At 37.5% G+C, this 14,939-nt stretch overlaps 1 protein-coding gene across 1 annotated transcript; it reads right to left on the reverse strand.

Annotated features, from left to right (window-relative positions):
- Positions 1 to 2,986: 2,986 nt before the first annotated feature.
- Positions 2,987 to 10,131, reverse strand: LOC108667570 (serine/threonine-protein kinase STK11). Its single transcript, XM_018154613.2, has 8 exons — positions 9,962 to 10,131; positions 9,136 to 9,375; positions 8,736 to 8,827; positions 7,949 to 8,081; positions 6,589 to 6,728; positions 5,858 to 6,043; positions 5,040 to 5,206; positions 2,987 to 4,280 (listed from the first exon to the last, which is right to left on the reverse strand). The coding sequence occupies exons 1-8, from the start codon at positions 10,076 to 10,078 to the stop codon at positions 4,150 to 4,152; spliced, it is 1,206 nt and encodes a 401-aa protein (XP_018010102.1). The 5' UTR covers positions 10,079 to 10,131; the 3' UTR covers positions 2,987 to 4,149.
- Positions 10,132 to 14,939: the final 4,808 nt, after the last annotated feature.

A 14,939-nucleotide genomic window follows, 5' to 3' on the forward strand; every position in this document is an offset into this window, starting at 1 on the left:
CTACGTTCCGGAAGCCTGTAATCATGATGGTCCATTACATTACATAATCATGATGGTCCCTGAGATGGCAGTGGTGGTCGTCGGCAGGCGACCCGCCTTCTCATAGGCGTCGTTTATAGATCACCAAACAGTTCTTCTGATAACGACAAAGTACTAAACAGTCTTTTACCAAGCATGACTTTCCGTAGGTCACACACGTTGATCGTTGGTGATTTCAATCATCCAGAGCTGGACTGGATACATGGATCCTCTCCAAGGGAAGAGAATCACCCAGCATCCTTCTTCATGGAGTCAGTAAGAGACTCCTTCTTAGTCCAGCACGTTGCCTAACCAACCCATTTTAGATGTAAACAGACTCCCAATATGGCAATATTCTAGACCAAGTGATTAAGGACATGAATGTGGCTGAGTCATGGTGATTTCTCAGGGACACGGTTATGTTTGTAATTGATGCGTGTGTTTATTCTTGCTTTGCGTGCTTTATTCTTGACAAGAATATTGAACAGCAAGATTACAGTATAAGAAGACACGGTTGCATAGTGACAAACCAGAGATTTTTTAGAATAAGTTCATTTTTAATTTCCTCATTTACTCAAGATTCAAACCAAATTCTTATGTATGATAATGCTGGTATCCATGATACTTTGCTGGTCTACTTATAGGACTCAAAAATGAACTTTAGGGAGAGTCTAAAAAACTCTCTGCTTTGCCACTATGCACGGTTGCAAGGAGAGAGTGATGATGTCGAAGTCGAGTAGTCGACAATGGAAAAAGATTTAGGAGTTAATATCGACAATGAGTTGAAATTTTCCAAGCATATTGAAGGTCAAGGGTCAAGTTAATAAAGCCAATAAACGACTTGAACTGATCAGACGCTCTTTCGAGTTCCTAGATGCAGAAGCGATGAAGCAGTTGTTTGTTGATGTCGTACCTCGTGCGCCCGAACCTAGCTAGAGTTTGGAAACGTCGTGTGGTCACCAAAATTTGAAAAGGACAAAAATTTAATAGAGTGTTCGAAGACGCGCAATAAGGATAGTTCCGGGCTTGAAAGGCAAGTCCTATGAGGAAAGATTATGAAGCTTCCAAGCCTCAGTTATCGACGTCTGCGTGAGGACCTCATTGAAGCATACAAGTATACTCAAGGCTTATACAAGGTCTCAGAAGGATTACTAGAATTTGAAACAAGAACCAACACCAGTCACCAAGGGTCACAGCTATAAACTAAAAAAACTGCGTTGTAACACATCCATGCGACAACATTTCTTCTCGCTTCGAGTCACCGACAAGTGGAACAGCCTCCCTGATAGCATCATTGACGCTCCGAGTAAGAACGCCTTCAAAAACAGACTAGACGAAGCTATGCAGGAGCATATGTTCAGTGTTAAAATGCCTAGCAAATTACGGACCAGGCAATAGGTTCAGCAGCTATCTCAATCAATCGTCAGTTATGGAAAGATCGGGTTCCAAAGGCCGGATCCCTTGTGAATCAAGTCACAAAAAATTCAAGAATCCGCAACAGGCCATGGGCCTATTTTCTTCAATGCCGACACTTCTATTCTAAGTGGTATTTCGTGGATTAAAGCCCAAGTAAAATTTGAGAAAAGGACTATGAGTACAATAGATAATTAGGTCATTTATACGAGGCATTTAGCATACAAAATTATTTGAAACAAGTCACATGGTGAAGACCGGCTAAATTCGCGAACGTCTCCTGGCCTTTCTTGAGCCTACGTCGTGCGTGCATGGCGAGGGGAGGCTAAGGTGGAGACTGGAAGAAAGGAGAGATGGCAAACGCAGGAAGTGGGGCAAAGAAGGCTGCTCCCTCCACGGGACTGTCCCATAGTGAGGAGACGCCGAAGATCATGGGATAGAAGGGCTGAATAGACAGTCGGCGCTTGGCGAGCGGCTGATGCTAAATGTACACATTCCCTATCACTGATCGCCTATGAAGAAGCAATACTTTTCTTGGAGCGAAGAGTCAGCATCGCCTTCCCGCGATAGTCTATTAACAAGATGCCATTCGTTAGGAGGCACAAGAAGGCTTCCGAATTCCGACCTAAGGGGGATCTTCATAGTTCGGTCTCCAAGGGGAGTAGTGACGATACGAAATAACTGTGCGCATGCAAGGGCCATGTTGGCTGCCAGGAAAAGCGCGTCTTTCTCAATAAGGAGGCGGTTAATAGGAGCCATTTTGAGGCATCCCGTGACTAACCTCAGGACTAATTTCTCAAGTTTGAATGCCTGAAACGGTAGAGCGAGAGGCTAATGGGAACCATGGGGACTGCGTAATCAAGTATTGGGTGCGTGATGGTCCGGTAGGAGGCATAGACATCGTTCTTTGATAAACCCCAGCGGTTCCTACGAGAACATTTAGAATGCGTAGGGTTTCCGTCGCCTCTGTGGCCAAAACCCTGACGTGAGGGGAGAACGTGTCATGGTAGTCGCAAGTGACTTCCAGTATTTTTAGAGCTTTTCCCCGGTTGATGATGTCGTTACAGATTGCGGCGAAAGGACGTTAGTGCGAGTGAAGGACTACCAGGTGTAAAGGCGTGACGGATAACGCGTGACGGGTGTTAATGGTCAGTTTCAGGGCGGTGGACCGGGGAGCTTAGCCCAACAGAAACTTAGTAAATCTGAATCCTCGGCTTCGAGTCTCGGGAAGGCCACGAAGACAGAGTGGCCGTATGCGGTTATGAGTCAATTTAGACTGGTACTGGTAATTCGGAGATAAAGTGGTTGAAGAGAGGTCAAATTACAGATCCATGTAAGACTCCTGTGTGAAATGACCTGATATGGGAATGCATTGAGATACAGGGCGGACGTCAGCCTGCTCTTATGGTAGCGCAACTTAGTCAGCGGCGCCTTGGATGTGAGAGGTTTCGTCGCCGCGTGTTTCATCAACTATATGTGAGAGGTGCCCAAAACAAGCCGTAAGCACGTGATATCTAGGGGATCTAAGCATGAATAAGGAGGCAAATACCACAACACCATTTTAAGGTTTCTTCTGAAAAGGTAAATATTTGGGGGGAATTACTCTATCCAACAAAAGAGGAGAACAATGGTCAACCTCAGAGAACAGGTACAATTAACTATCAAAACACCGTCATCAGTTGGCCTGGATCCTAGCACCTTAAAAATAGCATAAAACATAAATACAGCGAACCAATTCAAGCGTAAAACAGCGATTCGAAACCACCAGCGAAAAAAAGTGACACAGATTTCAGAGTAAGACTTTAGGATTAGTCACAAGACTGGAAATCAGGTACATCACTTTTAAGTGCTTTATGGAGGACATTACCCAAATATCACATAACTCAATTAAATCAATCAATTTAGCTACTAGCAACCAATGTCATTAATTTGTTTATTTTCATAAAACGTTTTGTTATAAGAAACTGAGGGACATTCAATTTTATCGAACATCTACATGCCTGGTATAATAAGAATATCTTGCAGACGCATCAAACTAAATTCTAGTCATTCATTGAATGACCGCAAAAGGTCTCCTGCATATGTCAAAAACTCACTAGCATCTTATATGAAAGAAAATCATCGAGATCTAACGGTGTACTTACCGAATCGACATTGTGCACGGTTGATTTCTACATTCACAAATAATTTTTGACGATACAGTGGTTTTTCAAAGGAAAGTAGAACAAGAAATTGAAAGAGCGGCAAGGCACCTTCAGCACAAGCATTACGGTAAAGAAACATTTATAGATATACACCTTCATGCTCGTTACACTTCAGTCCTAACTGAAGCATCTCACAAGACTAGTTAGTTTCATATCCTGACAAAAACAAGCTCTTCATTGTGTTAAAAAAAATAAAGAGACGATAGCACTTGAGGACCTTCATAGTTTGTCGAAAGGCAATTATCATCACTCTAGCATAATAGGTTTGACGAATAAATAGCTTACGCTATTGCACTACACCAAAGACCAGTAGTCAGAAAATTCTACACATTGCGTGGCAGAATAAAGAAATAATATGCAAAGTCAAGAAAAAATACAACAATGTCTGTAGCCCATCTTGATGAACAATCAAAACTCCTCCATAGATGGTGTCCTTGTCAGAGGAGCTGTGTTTGTTGCATTATTGCTTGAATGCAAAGAGCCACATAAAGATGTCAGGTACTCGGGAATTTCGTCACGACTGGATGCAGCTTGAGATCGTCTGGAAGCTGATGCAAGAGGAGCCTTCGTGCCGTTTCTTTTTGACGTTGGGCGGTGGACTCATTTGACAGCTTGTCTTGAAGTAAGGCGTGTTTGACTCGTTCACTGGGGAATATAAAAAACATAAACAGCACTTATCAGGTTTAGAAAATATCTTGAATTAGCATTTTGAAAAGGAAGCAATGGATCAACTTCGGTCAGCAGATACGCCAAATTTAACTGAAAAAAACATTTGTACAACATTTTAACGTTAAAAGGCGGTAAATTGTCATTATTTGATGCTAAAGTTTTAATCGCGCCCGACTGCATAATGACAATCTGTGGCAAGTACAAGAATGTAAATCTAAATTATATGTATTATATGCACCATTGGACTTAATTTCAATTAACAGCGCTCTCTCCAAAATGAATAACTTTCTACAGTCCATTATGTGTTTCAGTAACTGCTTTGCAGCTACTGCTCTTCCCAAAAACCTATTTTTGGAATTGAAAATGCAAAGAAAATGTATTGATCATCAGATTAACAGAAGTGCAGTCAGTGATTCACAATACCAAAGTTGTCTCCTAGAGCTGCACTATCAAAACACGCTTCAGTAAACATAGCGGCCGAATTATCGTCAAAAGATTGGTGGGTTTAGCTTAGTAAGCCGTCAGAGAATATCTAAAGTAGATACGAAATATTAACTATTGTTGAGAGTACAGCTACAAGAGAGAATGAAACGCGTTCTAGGTGGACACTGTGTGCACAGCACTCACTGTTCCTCTCGTGCTCAGTGATATAAGGAATGACACTGTGTGCACAGCACTCACTGTTCCTCTCGTGCTCAGTGATGTAAGGAATGACACTGTGGGCACAGCACTCACTGTTCCTCTCGTGCTCAGTGATGTAAGGAATGGACTCTTCAGGGAAGTGATGGCACTCGAGGAATGGGATGACAGAAGAGGAGTGAGGATCAGCCACTCCCTGACGCTCCCACAACGACACGCCCTCCTCATCTCCTCGTAAAGGTTGGAGCTTCTGCATCACCCACCTGAACATTATCAGCATAGTTACACAACTGATATTTACCATTTACAGCTTATATTTAATAATTAAAGCTTTCACATTGACCTACCTTCCAAGAAATTATACATGCATAACATATATTAGGTTAAAAACCAATATTATGGATTTACTACTTTGTGTTAAAAATGCAACACATGGCAAACAAGCAGACAAAATGTCTATAAAAGTAAAGGTATCAGAGCACTTTACTAATAGCCACCCACAACTTCAAGAACTCACCACTTCAGAACATTCTGCTACAGTGTCTATTCAAATCATTTCCTAGTGAGCCAATTTGCCATGAAAAAATTAGTCACTTTTTAAAGCAACCAGTACAATTAATACCTATGCATTGATCATTAAACTATATAGGTACCAAATAACCTACACTGTGAAATAATGTTTGAAAATCAGTTTTTCCTGCAGAAATTATATTCAGTGAATTATATACTGCCTAAAAGGCTGAACTCGTAGGAATTACCCATATTTCAGAAAAAATGAAGTTACCTTAGTAATTGAATAAATTGTACATAGTAATTAGATGGGTTTCGGGTGAATCAATAGCATTAATTCTATGTCTTAAGAAAAAAGAATTATCATGGGCGTTTTGGTAAACTCTAATGTAAAACAAAATTACCTTTGCTTCTTAACTTCTTGCAAGGATATTCTCTTGAAAGGATCTTTGACCAGCATGAGCTGGAGGAGCGAGGAGAGGTTTGAGTCCAGCTCAGAAGGAATGACCAGCGGATCACGACCAACGCTCTCAATAATGCGGAATATACTAGACCCATTAAATGGATACTTGCCACTTGTTAAATTGTACCTGAAAATGACCAGGTGTAGCGTTAATCAAATTCGTTTCATTTATGCTTATAAATAAGCAGTAACTTTTCTACAGTTAATGTTTTAAAGTTATATCTACCTTTTTTTTTGTTATAATTCAAGCTTCGGAAGACCTATTTGTCATTTATGTAAAGCATGCATAAAATTAATCATTCACTGCATAGTTTGAACAGAGTTAGGCAACAAATATAAATAAGAAATCCACAACATAGTCACGTCAGGTATTACAAAATAATATGAATCAATAGGTATATGACTTTGCACTTATAAAATGCATTTTTAATTATAATAGTATGCATAACAGACTTTGGCACCAAGAAGAGCAATTGTAGCTCATTATGCAAAAGAAAAAAAAAGAAAGAAAAATAAAGTGTATGCATTTTAAAAAAATCCCACGAATATGAAATTAAAATTTCTTGATAATCCAGCACCTGCTATAAACCTTACACACGGTCAATTAGTTAAGCATCTACCTATATCATTACTGAACGATGATACTCATAATTACAGAATGATGACACTCACAAAGTAATGCCCGCACTCCAAACATCAAGTTTGTAGCCAGGAAAGCGTTCAAGAGTGCCGCCTGTCACCTCAGGAGGCTGGAACATTGGGCTCCCTTGACTGCTGGTGATCAAGTCATCGCCCACAAGCAAGTCAACTTGCTGAAGAGAAAAATATTAATATTGATACTACCTGAAAGAATGATATGGATATTAAAATGTATAAAAGGCTGCAGTATCAAATTATGTTCCAAGCTTAGCCAATTTCTGATTGGCAAGTAGTTCAATGTGAATAAGAAAATGCAAAACACAATATCAAACAGTATCATGCATGTTCTGCCAATATTAGCCTCAGCATGTTTGGAATTAGTCTGACAGGGTCTCATGAGTGGTAGATACTCATTTCACTCAGTGGAGTAATACAATCTTCATTTATGAACTAAAAATGTAATAAAATACTTAAAAAAAACTTTTTAAAAAAATCACGTTTTTCTTGTGGACTAAAAAGTAGAAAATAAATTATGGTTCACCCCAAAAAAACGTGTGTCTGGCAGATTTATGATTAAAGCGAAAAGCACACAACACTTAAATTTTGGAAATTTAACTAAGACTTGATTAAGTATGACTTGACGTACGTATCGATGATACGCAGCGTTAGCGCCTGCTCGTCTATAACGTCAGCGCCCGCACGTCATACTATTTACATATACTATATATATACTTTACTCAATTAAACTAATTTTGGTCTCTAATTACTAGTTTTTATGATTGTATCTGAAATTGTTAGGCGAAAATAGCCTGCATGCCGAATTTCAGATCTCTAGAACAATCAAAAGTGGGCTAATTTTCGTTGTCAATGTTAACAACAAACAAACAAACAAACAAACAAATAAACAAATAAACAAACAAACGCGAAGCTAAGCTAAGAAAAACGTGTTAAAAATAAAAAAGGACACAAAATTTCAACTTTTTATAATAAAAGGATTTCCATTTCTTTTTTGAACCAACATATTATATAAGAAATAGGCAACATGAATCTTAACACATTTCAGGTATTACTAAGGGAATGCAATTCTGTAAATTTTGAATAATCCTGTATGAATATTCAAAATTTAATTGACAACATTTAAAATATAATTATAAAACAAATATCCTGATAACATTACAAACTTATTAGTTTAGTATTAATATTATACAAATAACAGCTAATCATACACTTATATTAATAAATTTAATTTCATTTATGCATCAACAGAGAGAAGTAAATTTGCTATTGTGGGATGAAGGCAAATACCTACTCCATACTTGAAATGAATTCACCCACAAAGCTTATGCCTATCTAACATGGGGCGAGATTTGGGAATTCTGCATTAAAAACTGACCTCTGCTACTCCAAAATCTGTGATTTTCAGGGTTTTGTCACAGCTAAGAAGCAGGTTGCCTGGTTTGACATCTTTGTGAATGACACCACGACTGTGTAGATACTCCAGACCTTCAATCAACTGCAGGAAAAATCTGCAACAAGAAAGTAATATGATGCTGGATTGCAGCATGCTGAAGCAACTCTGACCTCATGGCTTATGAAGGGAATGGTATGAGATGTTCATCAAACAGACTCAGTAGATTGAATTAGAGTGAATGTACAACAAGCATGAGCATATGTTACAACGTTGAAATGTTTTAAGATTAAGGAGGCTGGATTAGAGATAGAGAATACATTATTTAATTACAGACTCTTTTATTACTTTAGAAAGAATTTTTAGGTAATGACTATTGACCCCTGAACTTTTAAAGCTGCAGGAATATCCCACAACAAGTGATCAATATTTTTTTTAGTAACGACACTTTGTTATCCTTCAAATAGGAATATGCAGAAGCTGAACTATTCATTGTCTTTTGATAGAGATTACTTACCTATATTACTCTCAAAACTGCAGACCAAGCATGCAAATTATTAAAAATTATTCTCAAAGCAATGACACCACTTCACTGCTCAGTTACCACTTGGCAGCTAAAAGAGCCTAGGACTCAGGACTCGTTTCATATACGTACATTTTTAGCAAAGGCAAACAAGATGCAGTAGTGATTCATTTCATAGTTGTTCATAGAGCTGAGACACAATCAAATGACCTGCAATTCTGTACAATGGAAAAATTCATGCACACTCACCCCTGCGCCTGCCAAACTGGGAATTTGTTTTCAGGGGATTTCTCCAGCAATTCCTGCAGCCCCACAACACAATACTCCATCATCATGTAAGTCTGAAAAAAATAAAATGTTTGTGAACTTGACAATGATTAATAAGTTTGAGGCAGTTATTGGAATGACACAAATGTCACATGTGAATAATATTATTTTGATTTATTTATTACAATAACAAAGTGATGAAGTGTTAAATTTCAAGAATTTCTTGAAATTTTTATTGCAAATGAAATTTTTAAATAGTTTAATATGCAAAACCCAACAATACATCAATGTAAAACAAATTTGATAGTAGTTTAACCTCTCTTTAACAAGTTAAACTACAGTGAGAATATAACATACAGATACCGGTATCTATCAAGCTAACCTTCCCTTTCTCTTCATTATAAATAACATCATGAAGTTTAACAACATTTTTATGGTGTAGGTTTCTTAAAAGTTTGATCTCCCTTATGACGTTTTCTTTTCCATGAGGAATCTTGCGCAGAGTCTTCTCTTTCAAGATTTTAACAGCACATCGTTCCAAGGTCTCGGAATGTTGACACTCCTTCACTTTTGCATAGCTGCCTTCTCCAAGCTTACCGCCCATAACATATGGACCAACAAGCTAGAAAAATGTATTACCAAATTAGTAGTATTGCTCTTTATTATAAAATTTTGGTAACAGCTAATTGTCAATATTTCAGAAATTATTTCAACAGGAGCACAAAAAGCACTAACTACAAATAACTAAATTTCAAAAGAAAACACTAGTTACAATGTTAAAAAGATAAAAGATGTTATCTGTAATTTTTTAATTTTTTCCCAATTTTCCTTTACGTCATTATATGTTCTTCTGATCATTTATACAACATAAATAAAATGAGATAAGGAATAAATTTTTGAAATGTGTGTGTGTATATATATATATATATTTACCAACTTCTTGTTAGTTTTTTCAATGAGTCGTACTAAATTCTTCGTAGGTGTTGGAAGATTGAAAATTAAATTACCGATAGACATTTTTAATATTTAACGACGTTTCAAATGTACAACATTCATTTCATTAATTCTCTGGTCTTTAACAAAACTTGTTTAAGAGAAGAAATTCTGCCAGCCTACACTAATATATATATATATATATATTGCAGGTATAAGCCACATTGCGAGTATATTAGGATTTTGGTAGATGGAAAAAAATTTTCTAGACTTACCTTAAACTTTGCATTTGGATTACTGTAAATGATATCCCCTGAGTCAAGTCTTTGTATGATAAAACTGTCAACTGCATTTAAACCAGCAGAGTTCTCATGAGAGAAACTTTCTTCCATAGTAACTTCACTTCATTATTAAGAACAGTACCTGCAATTAATATCACTAAAATAAAAACATTGGTAATACACAAACTTTACCCTCAACAAAATCAAAAGATAATCAACTAGAGAAAACGATACAAGTGCAACTATTTTTGCATACGTACATACTTCCAACGACAAACATCAATGATATCATTTATATATGTTTTCATCCAGAGCAATTGAAGTTGGATGAATCCACATCATTTTTGATACAAGTTCTTTGGTCTTAAGAGTACAGACCTAAATTGCCTTCTGGATTTTAAAGATCCATCCTCAGATTTAAAAAATGTGATAGAATTTACCAGATAACAGCTTGTCTCTTTTCTTCTTGATATAATATTGGGAATTGATCAAGTTGCTGAAAATTTGAATACTTAGATAATTCAGCTTAAACTTTATCATATGTGGGTATCTAGTCAGTAAGAAACAGTTGAATTCGAATTGTGACAAGTCAAGATGAATTTCTTAAACCTATTGTACCATAAAATGGGGAGACTTGGACTGTTTTGATATTTGAGAAAATAAAACCCTATACCAGTCAAAATGTTCTTGCCTTTAAAAAATTGTGTTGATGGCTCTCGAAGTACCATGAGATAACCAACAAATGCAATACCTAGATATTCACTATGAGCCTATTTGTATCACAAAAAAGAAAGCACTAAAAATGGTCCAAGTCACAACATCAGTGGTCCAATTCACTCGGTTTTACAGTATACCGGTATTACTTATATATTAGCTAATTGGCTCATTTTTGCTATTGCTCATAAATTGGAAAAGTGTTCCATTTTCTACAAAATATATAAGTTGGTGGCACATTATTTTATCAGCTATTAAAAATATGCATTAGTGGCAAATTTTACAGCACAAAATTACATGGCAATTACAAATAAATGAATTACAAATTATGTGGAAAATTACATTGATGATTGACATGCGTTAGTCATGTAACTCAATGACAGACAAGTTACAACCCCGCAAAAGAGTGGTAAACTACTTTTTACTAAAATAGGGCAGCTTCAAAACTAAGCGAGTTGTCAAAATTGTAAAAATTCTCATTTTTTAGATTATTAATTATTATTAATCCATTAATTATCAACTATTAATTATTTATTGGTTTCATAATTATTTATTAATAAGTTTATAACTAATTATAAATAAGTAACTATATATAAAGCAAGAGAAATAATACTCAGAATAACAATATACTTATTAGTTCTTAAAAACTTAAACATTACAGGGTCCGCCATATTTATGGCAACGCATGTTTTTTGTTATTTCTCAATGAAACAAACAGGTGCATTGTTTTTTTATTGGATGAGCTACTTAGCCAAGAATTACCTAAAAAATTCTCAGACATGATTATTCAATATGACCACCCTTATTTTTAATGACGGCTCCAATCTATGCAGGAAAGCTTCACAGGAGACATGCAGCACTTCTTGTGGGATCAAGTCCCATTCTTGTGTCAATTTAGACTTCAAACTATCCAAAGAATCATGAGGTGTTCTGCAGACACTACCGGTACTCTTTAAAATAGCCCACACAAAAAAGTTAGGGGATTCAAATCAGGGCTTCCTGAGAGCAATTAATTTTTGCTAATGAATGCTGGGATGTGACCCTGAATCCAGTTTTGGGTCATGTTTGAGCCATGTGATGGGAGTCTTGTTGAAAACTCCATGGTGAGCCGTTGAAGTGTTTACTGGCCCAAGGTAACAATACAGCTTCCAAAATGTACTAATGCTGACTGTTCAATTTCACTCCTGAGGGGACAAAAACGAGTGGGGACCTCCCAGTGGTGGTTACTGCGGCCCAAACCTTCATGGATATGGTATTTTGACGTTGTATTGCTGTTCTGGTTGCCACGGATCCATCCAGACTCCAAACTCTGTCATTTTGACAGTTAATGTTTTGTTCAATGTCAAATTTTTTCTCGTCACTGAACACCAAGTTGGGCAGTGTGTCATTCTCAATGAGATCCAGAATGTGCTGGCATCTTTCCAGTCTCATTCATCCATGATGGTCTGTTAGTTCTTGCCTTGTTTGCATCTTGTAAGGGGAGGTTTTGAGGTCATCTTTGAGGACTCTACGCATTGATGTCTGACTGACTCCTGCTTCTGCAGCCAATTTTGCAGCTGAGCGATGAGGGATTCTCCTCAACTTCTCCCTCATGTTTTTGACCAATTGTTTCGTTTGGACACTTTGTTTCCTTCCTTGACCAGGTTGATTGCATGTTTCACCAGTTTCCTTGAAGTTTTTACCACCTTCAACACAGTTTCACGATGAATTTGGAGCTTTTTTGCAATGACTGAATTTCTCTCACTCTTTTCATGAAGGGTTACAATTGCATTTCTATCTACTGCCATAAGTAATAGCAAATTTAGACACCTTAGACTTCTGCAATACAAAATAGATAAACTAATAGATGATATTAAGCTTCATTATAAAAGAAATGTCTCCTAGAAACCAATTTATTTTATATAGCAAACATCCATTACCATGAATATGGCAGACCCAGGATATAGTTAGGACTGAAAAATTTCAATTTTCAAATAATAGTGGTCAGAAACTGCTATTATTAATATTATAATTGGACACCAGCTGCATCGCAGCATTACTGTTTGAGGCCTTGAAAGGTTTGTTTGCTTCTTGAAGATGAAGTCTTCTGCCATGCACCTCCTGGATTAAGACGACTCCCCTAACCTGCAGAACTGAGTGAAATTAGGCTTTTTGTAACTGACAAGAGTTTGCAGTCTCAAAGTTCAGATACGTAGCAGAAAAGTTATCACACTTTACAGGTTAGTCTCCTACACTGCAGCATTGCATTGAATTACTACAATGAAAACCTGTTAACTGCACCCTCTCTTCTCTGTGACCCCATATGGCCTTGTGAGTGCAGTAAGGCTGTCATTTAGCTAATATTGTATTGAAATATTTAAAAACTTGCTTTTACACCCTGTTCTGCTGTACTGTGAAAGCTTGAAGGACAGGCATTTTCTTACTCATTCAGCACTGGCTTCTGCCTGATTACCCAGTTCAGCTGTATAATTGTCACTTATTCAGTACCGGTAGTCAACAAGATTTTGGTAAAAGTTTCACTAATGAAAATTAGTTAAGATGTTTTCAACACTGAGGCTAGTGTAGAAAACCCAATTTCAAGCATTGAGCCCCTGAATAGAACTTTCCAGAAATTTTTCACAACTGCAAAATTCCCCTTATTCTAGGGGAATTAAGAGATAATTAATCTAGGACTAGGGGCCCTAGTCCTAGATCTAGTTGGGAAAAGTCCTACTTGTTTATGAAATATTGTGGCTCTGATATTATATAATTTCAGTAGTATAAAATCTTGTGTATCTAATTTCATGTATTTTTGTTTGATTGAAGAAATTGCAGTTTGCACTTGGCAAATATGTCATTTAATAAAATTGTCAGCTTCCACAGTAGTACTTCAACGCTCCCACCAAAATATCCTGCATAATGTCATGATAACAAGTCCGCCCAAAACATTTCGTTGAAGATTGCATAGTTGCAGTCATGTCAGAGTGCATTAAGCATTATCATGTGATAGTTGCCACTAAAGTAAGACAAACATTACTGATGCTGTTAGCCTGTTACCAGGGTAAAATCAGAGATTTTGGGTAACATGTGCACAGGACTTTGTAAATAAGTTTGCTGCTCATAAATGGCTCTACATGGCCCAGATATGGAATTCACAGCTCAATGAAGTGGAATTGTGGCTTGCAAATCCATAAAACCAAGGCTCAAAAAATTGAGTTATGGTTTAAAGAGCAGATATTTTGCTCACTAGTCCCAGATTAATAATCTATAATTGTTAACAAAAATGCACTGCTAGATTCCACATGTATTAACAAAAATTTGTCACTTTGGAGCCAGAAAATTCCAGTAACAAGTAGGAAATTTTCAATCCTGGTGTCAGGTGACAGACTGGGGACAACTGAAATAGCTCAGCATAATTTTCATACTTCACCCCATGCGCAAGCATGCTGCAGAGCAAATTAGCCAACATGATTACTTGCTGAAAGTAACAGGGACTAAATCCCTTCATGGATGTAAACCAACAAGCCAATGAGCCGCAAGCTGCCAAAACAATGGTCGTAACCCACACGCTAAACCCCAAAATATTTCTATTCCATTCAGCCTAGCTCCTTCACCTCTTTCGATAGAGAACGCCCTGCGCCACAGAACTATCTGTACACTGCTACCTCTCCAGCCGTTCTTCTAAAGGCTATTCCCTGGCCTGTCTGTTCTTCTGGAGTTTAAGAAGACTGACTATCCTAAAATTTTCAATTTTGGCGTTTTCCGGTTTTTGTGCTCATCTTAAAGCTTAGTTTTTGATGCATCCAACTGTACCAGAATCATCCCTATACGTCGAAAAATGATTTCGTAACAGCCCCCCGAAGGGAGGGAGTTTTTAGAGCCCTTCAGTAAAGCCTATGGGATTAATTAGAAGGGTGGACACACTAAAAAGGAACATCTGACGTAAAGCGGCCAATCATGGCATTATCCGGTGCTCATACTCATCTTAAAGCTTACTTTCTGACGATTCCATTGGTGGCAGAATCATCTGTGCTCATACTCATCTTAAAGCTTACTTTCTGACGATTCCATTGGTGGCAGAATCATCTTTCTACCTCCATTTTTATGTTCACCACGCCCCATGGAATGAAGGGCGGTGGGGGGCGGCCTTAACAAATTCCTAAGGCATTAATTACGGGGCATGACTTGATATACTGCCAGATGCAGCCAGGTCTTTCAGTGCCCATCATGACAGCGAGGTGAAAGGTGTGCAGCCACTTGCTCTATGCCTTCCTCACTT

The sequence above is a fragment of the Hyalella azteca genome, unplaced genomic scaffold (assembly GCF_000764305.2).
Source record: "Hyalella azteca isolate HAZT.00-mixed unplaced genomic scaffold, Hazt_2.0.2 contig8285, whole genome shotgun sequence".
Classification (NCBI taxonomy): domain Eukaryota; kingdom Metazoa; phylum Arthropoda; class Malacostraca; order Amphipoda; family Hyalellidae; genus Hyalella; species Hyalella azteca.

What these genes read in the sequence shown, in the direction of transcription:
- LOC108667570 (XM_018154613.2), bottom strand. Translation starts at nt 10,078, where the DNA reads ATGGAAGAAAGTTTCTCTCATGAGAACTCTGCTGGTTTAAATGCAGTT. An exon ending in ATAATGAAGAGAAAGGGAAG is followed by an intron (nt 8,828 to 9,135) that starts GTTAGCTTGATA and finishes TATTTTTTTCAG; the next exon opens with ACTTACATGATGATGGAGTA. An exon ending in TGGAGTGCGGGCATTACTTT is followed by an intron (nt 6,044 to 6,588) that starts GTGAGTGTCATC and finishes GGTCATTTTCAG; the next exon opens with GTACAATTTAACAAGTGGCA.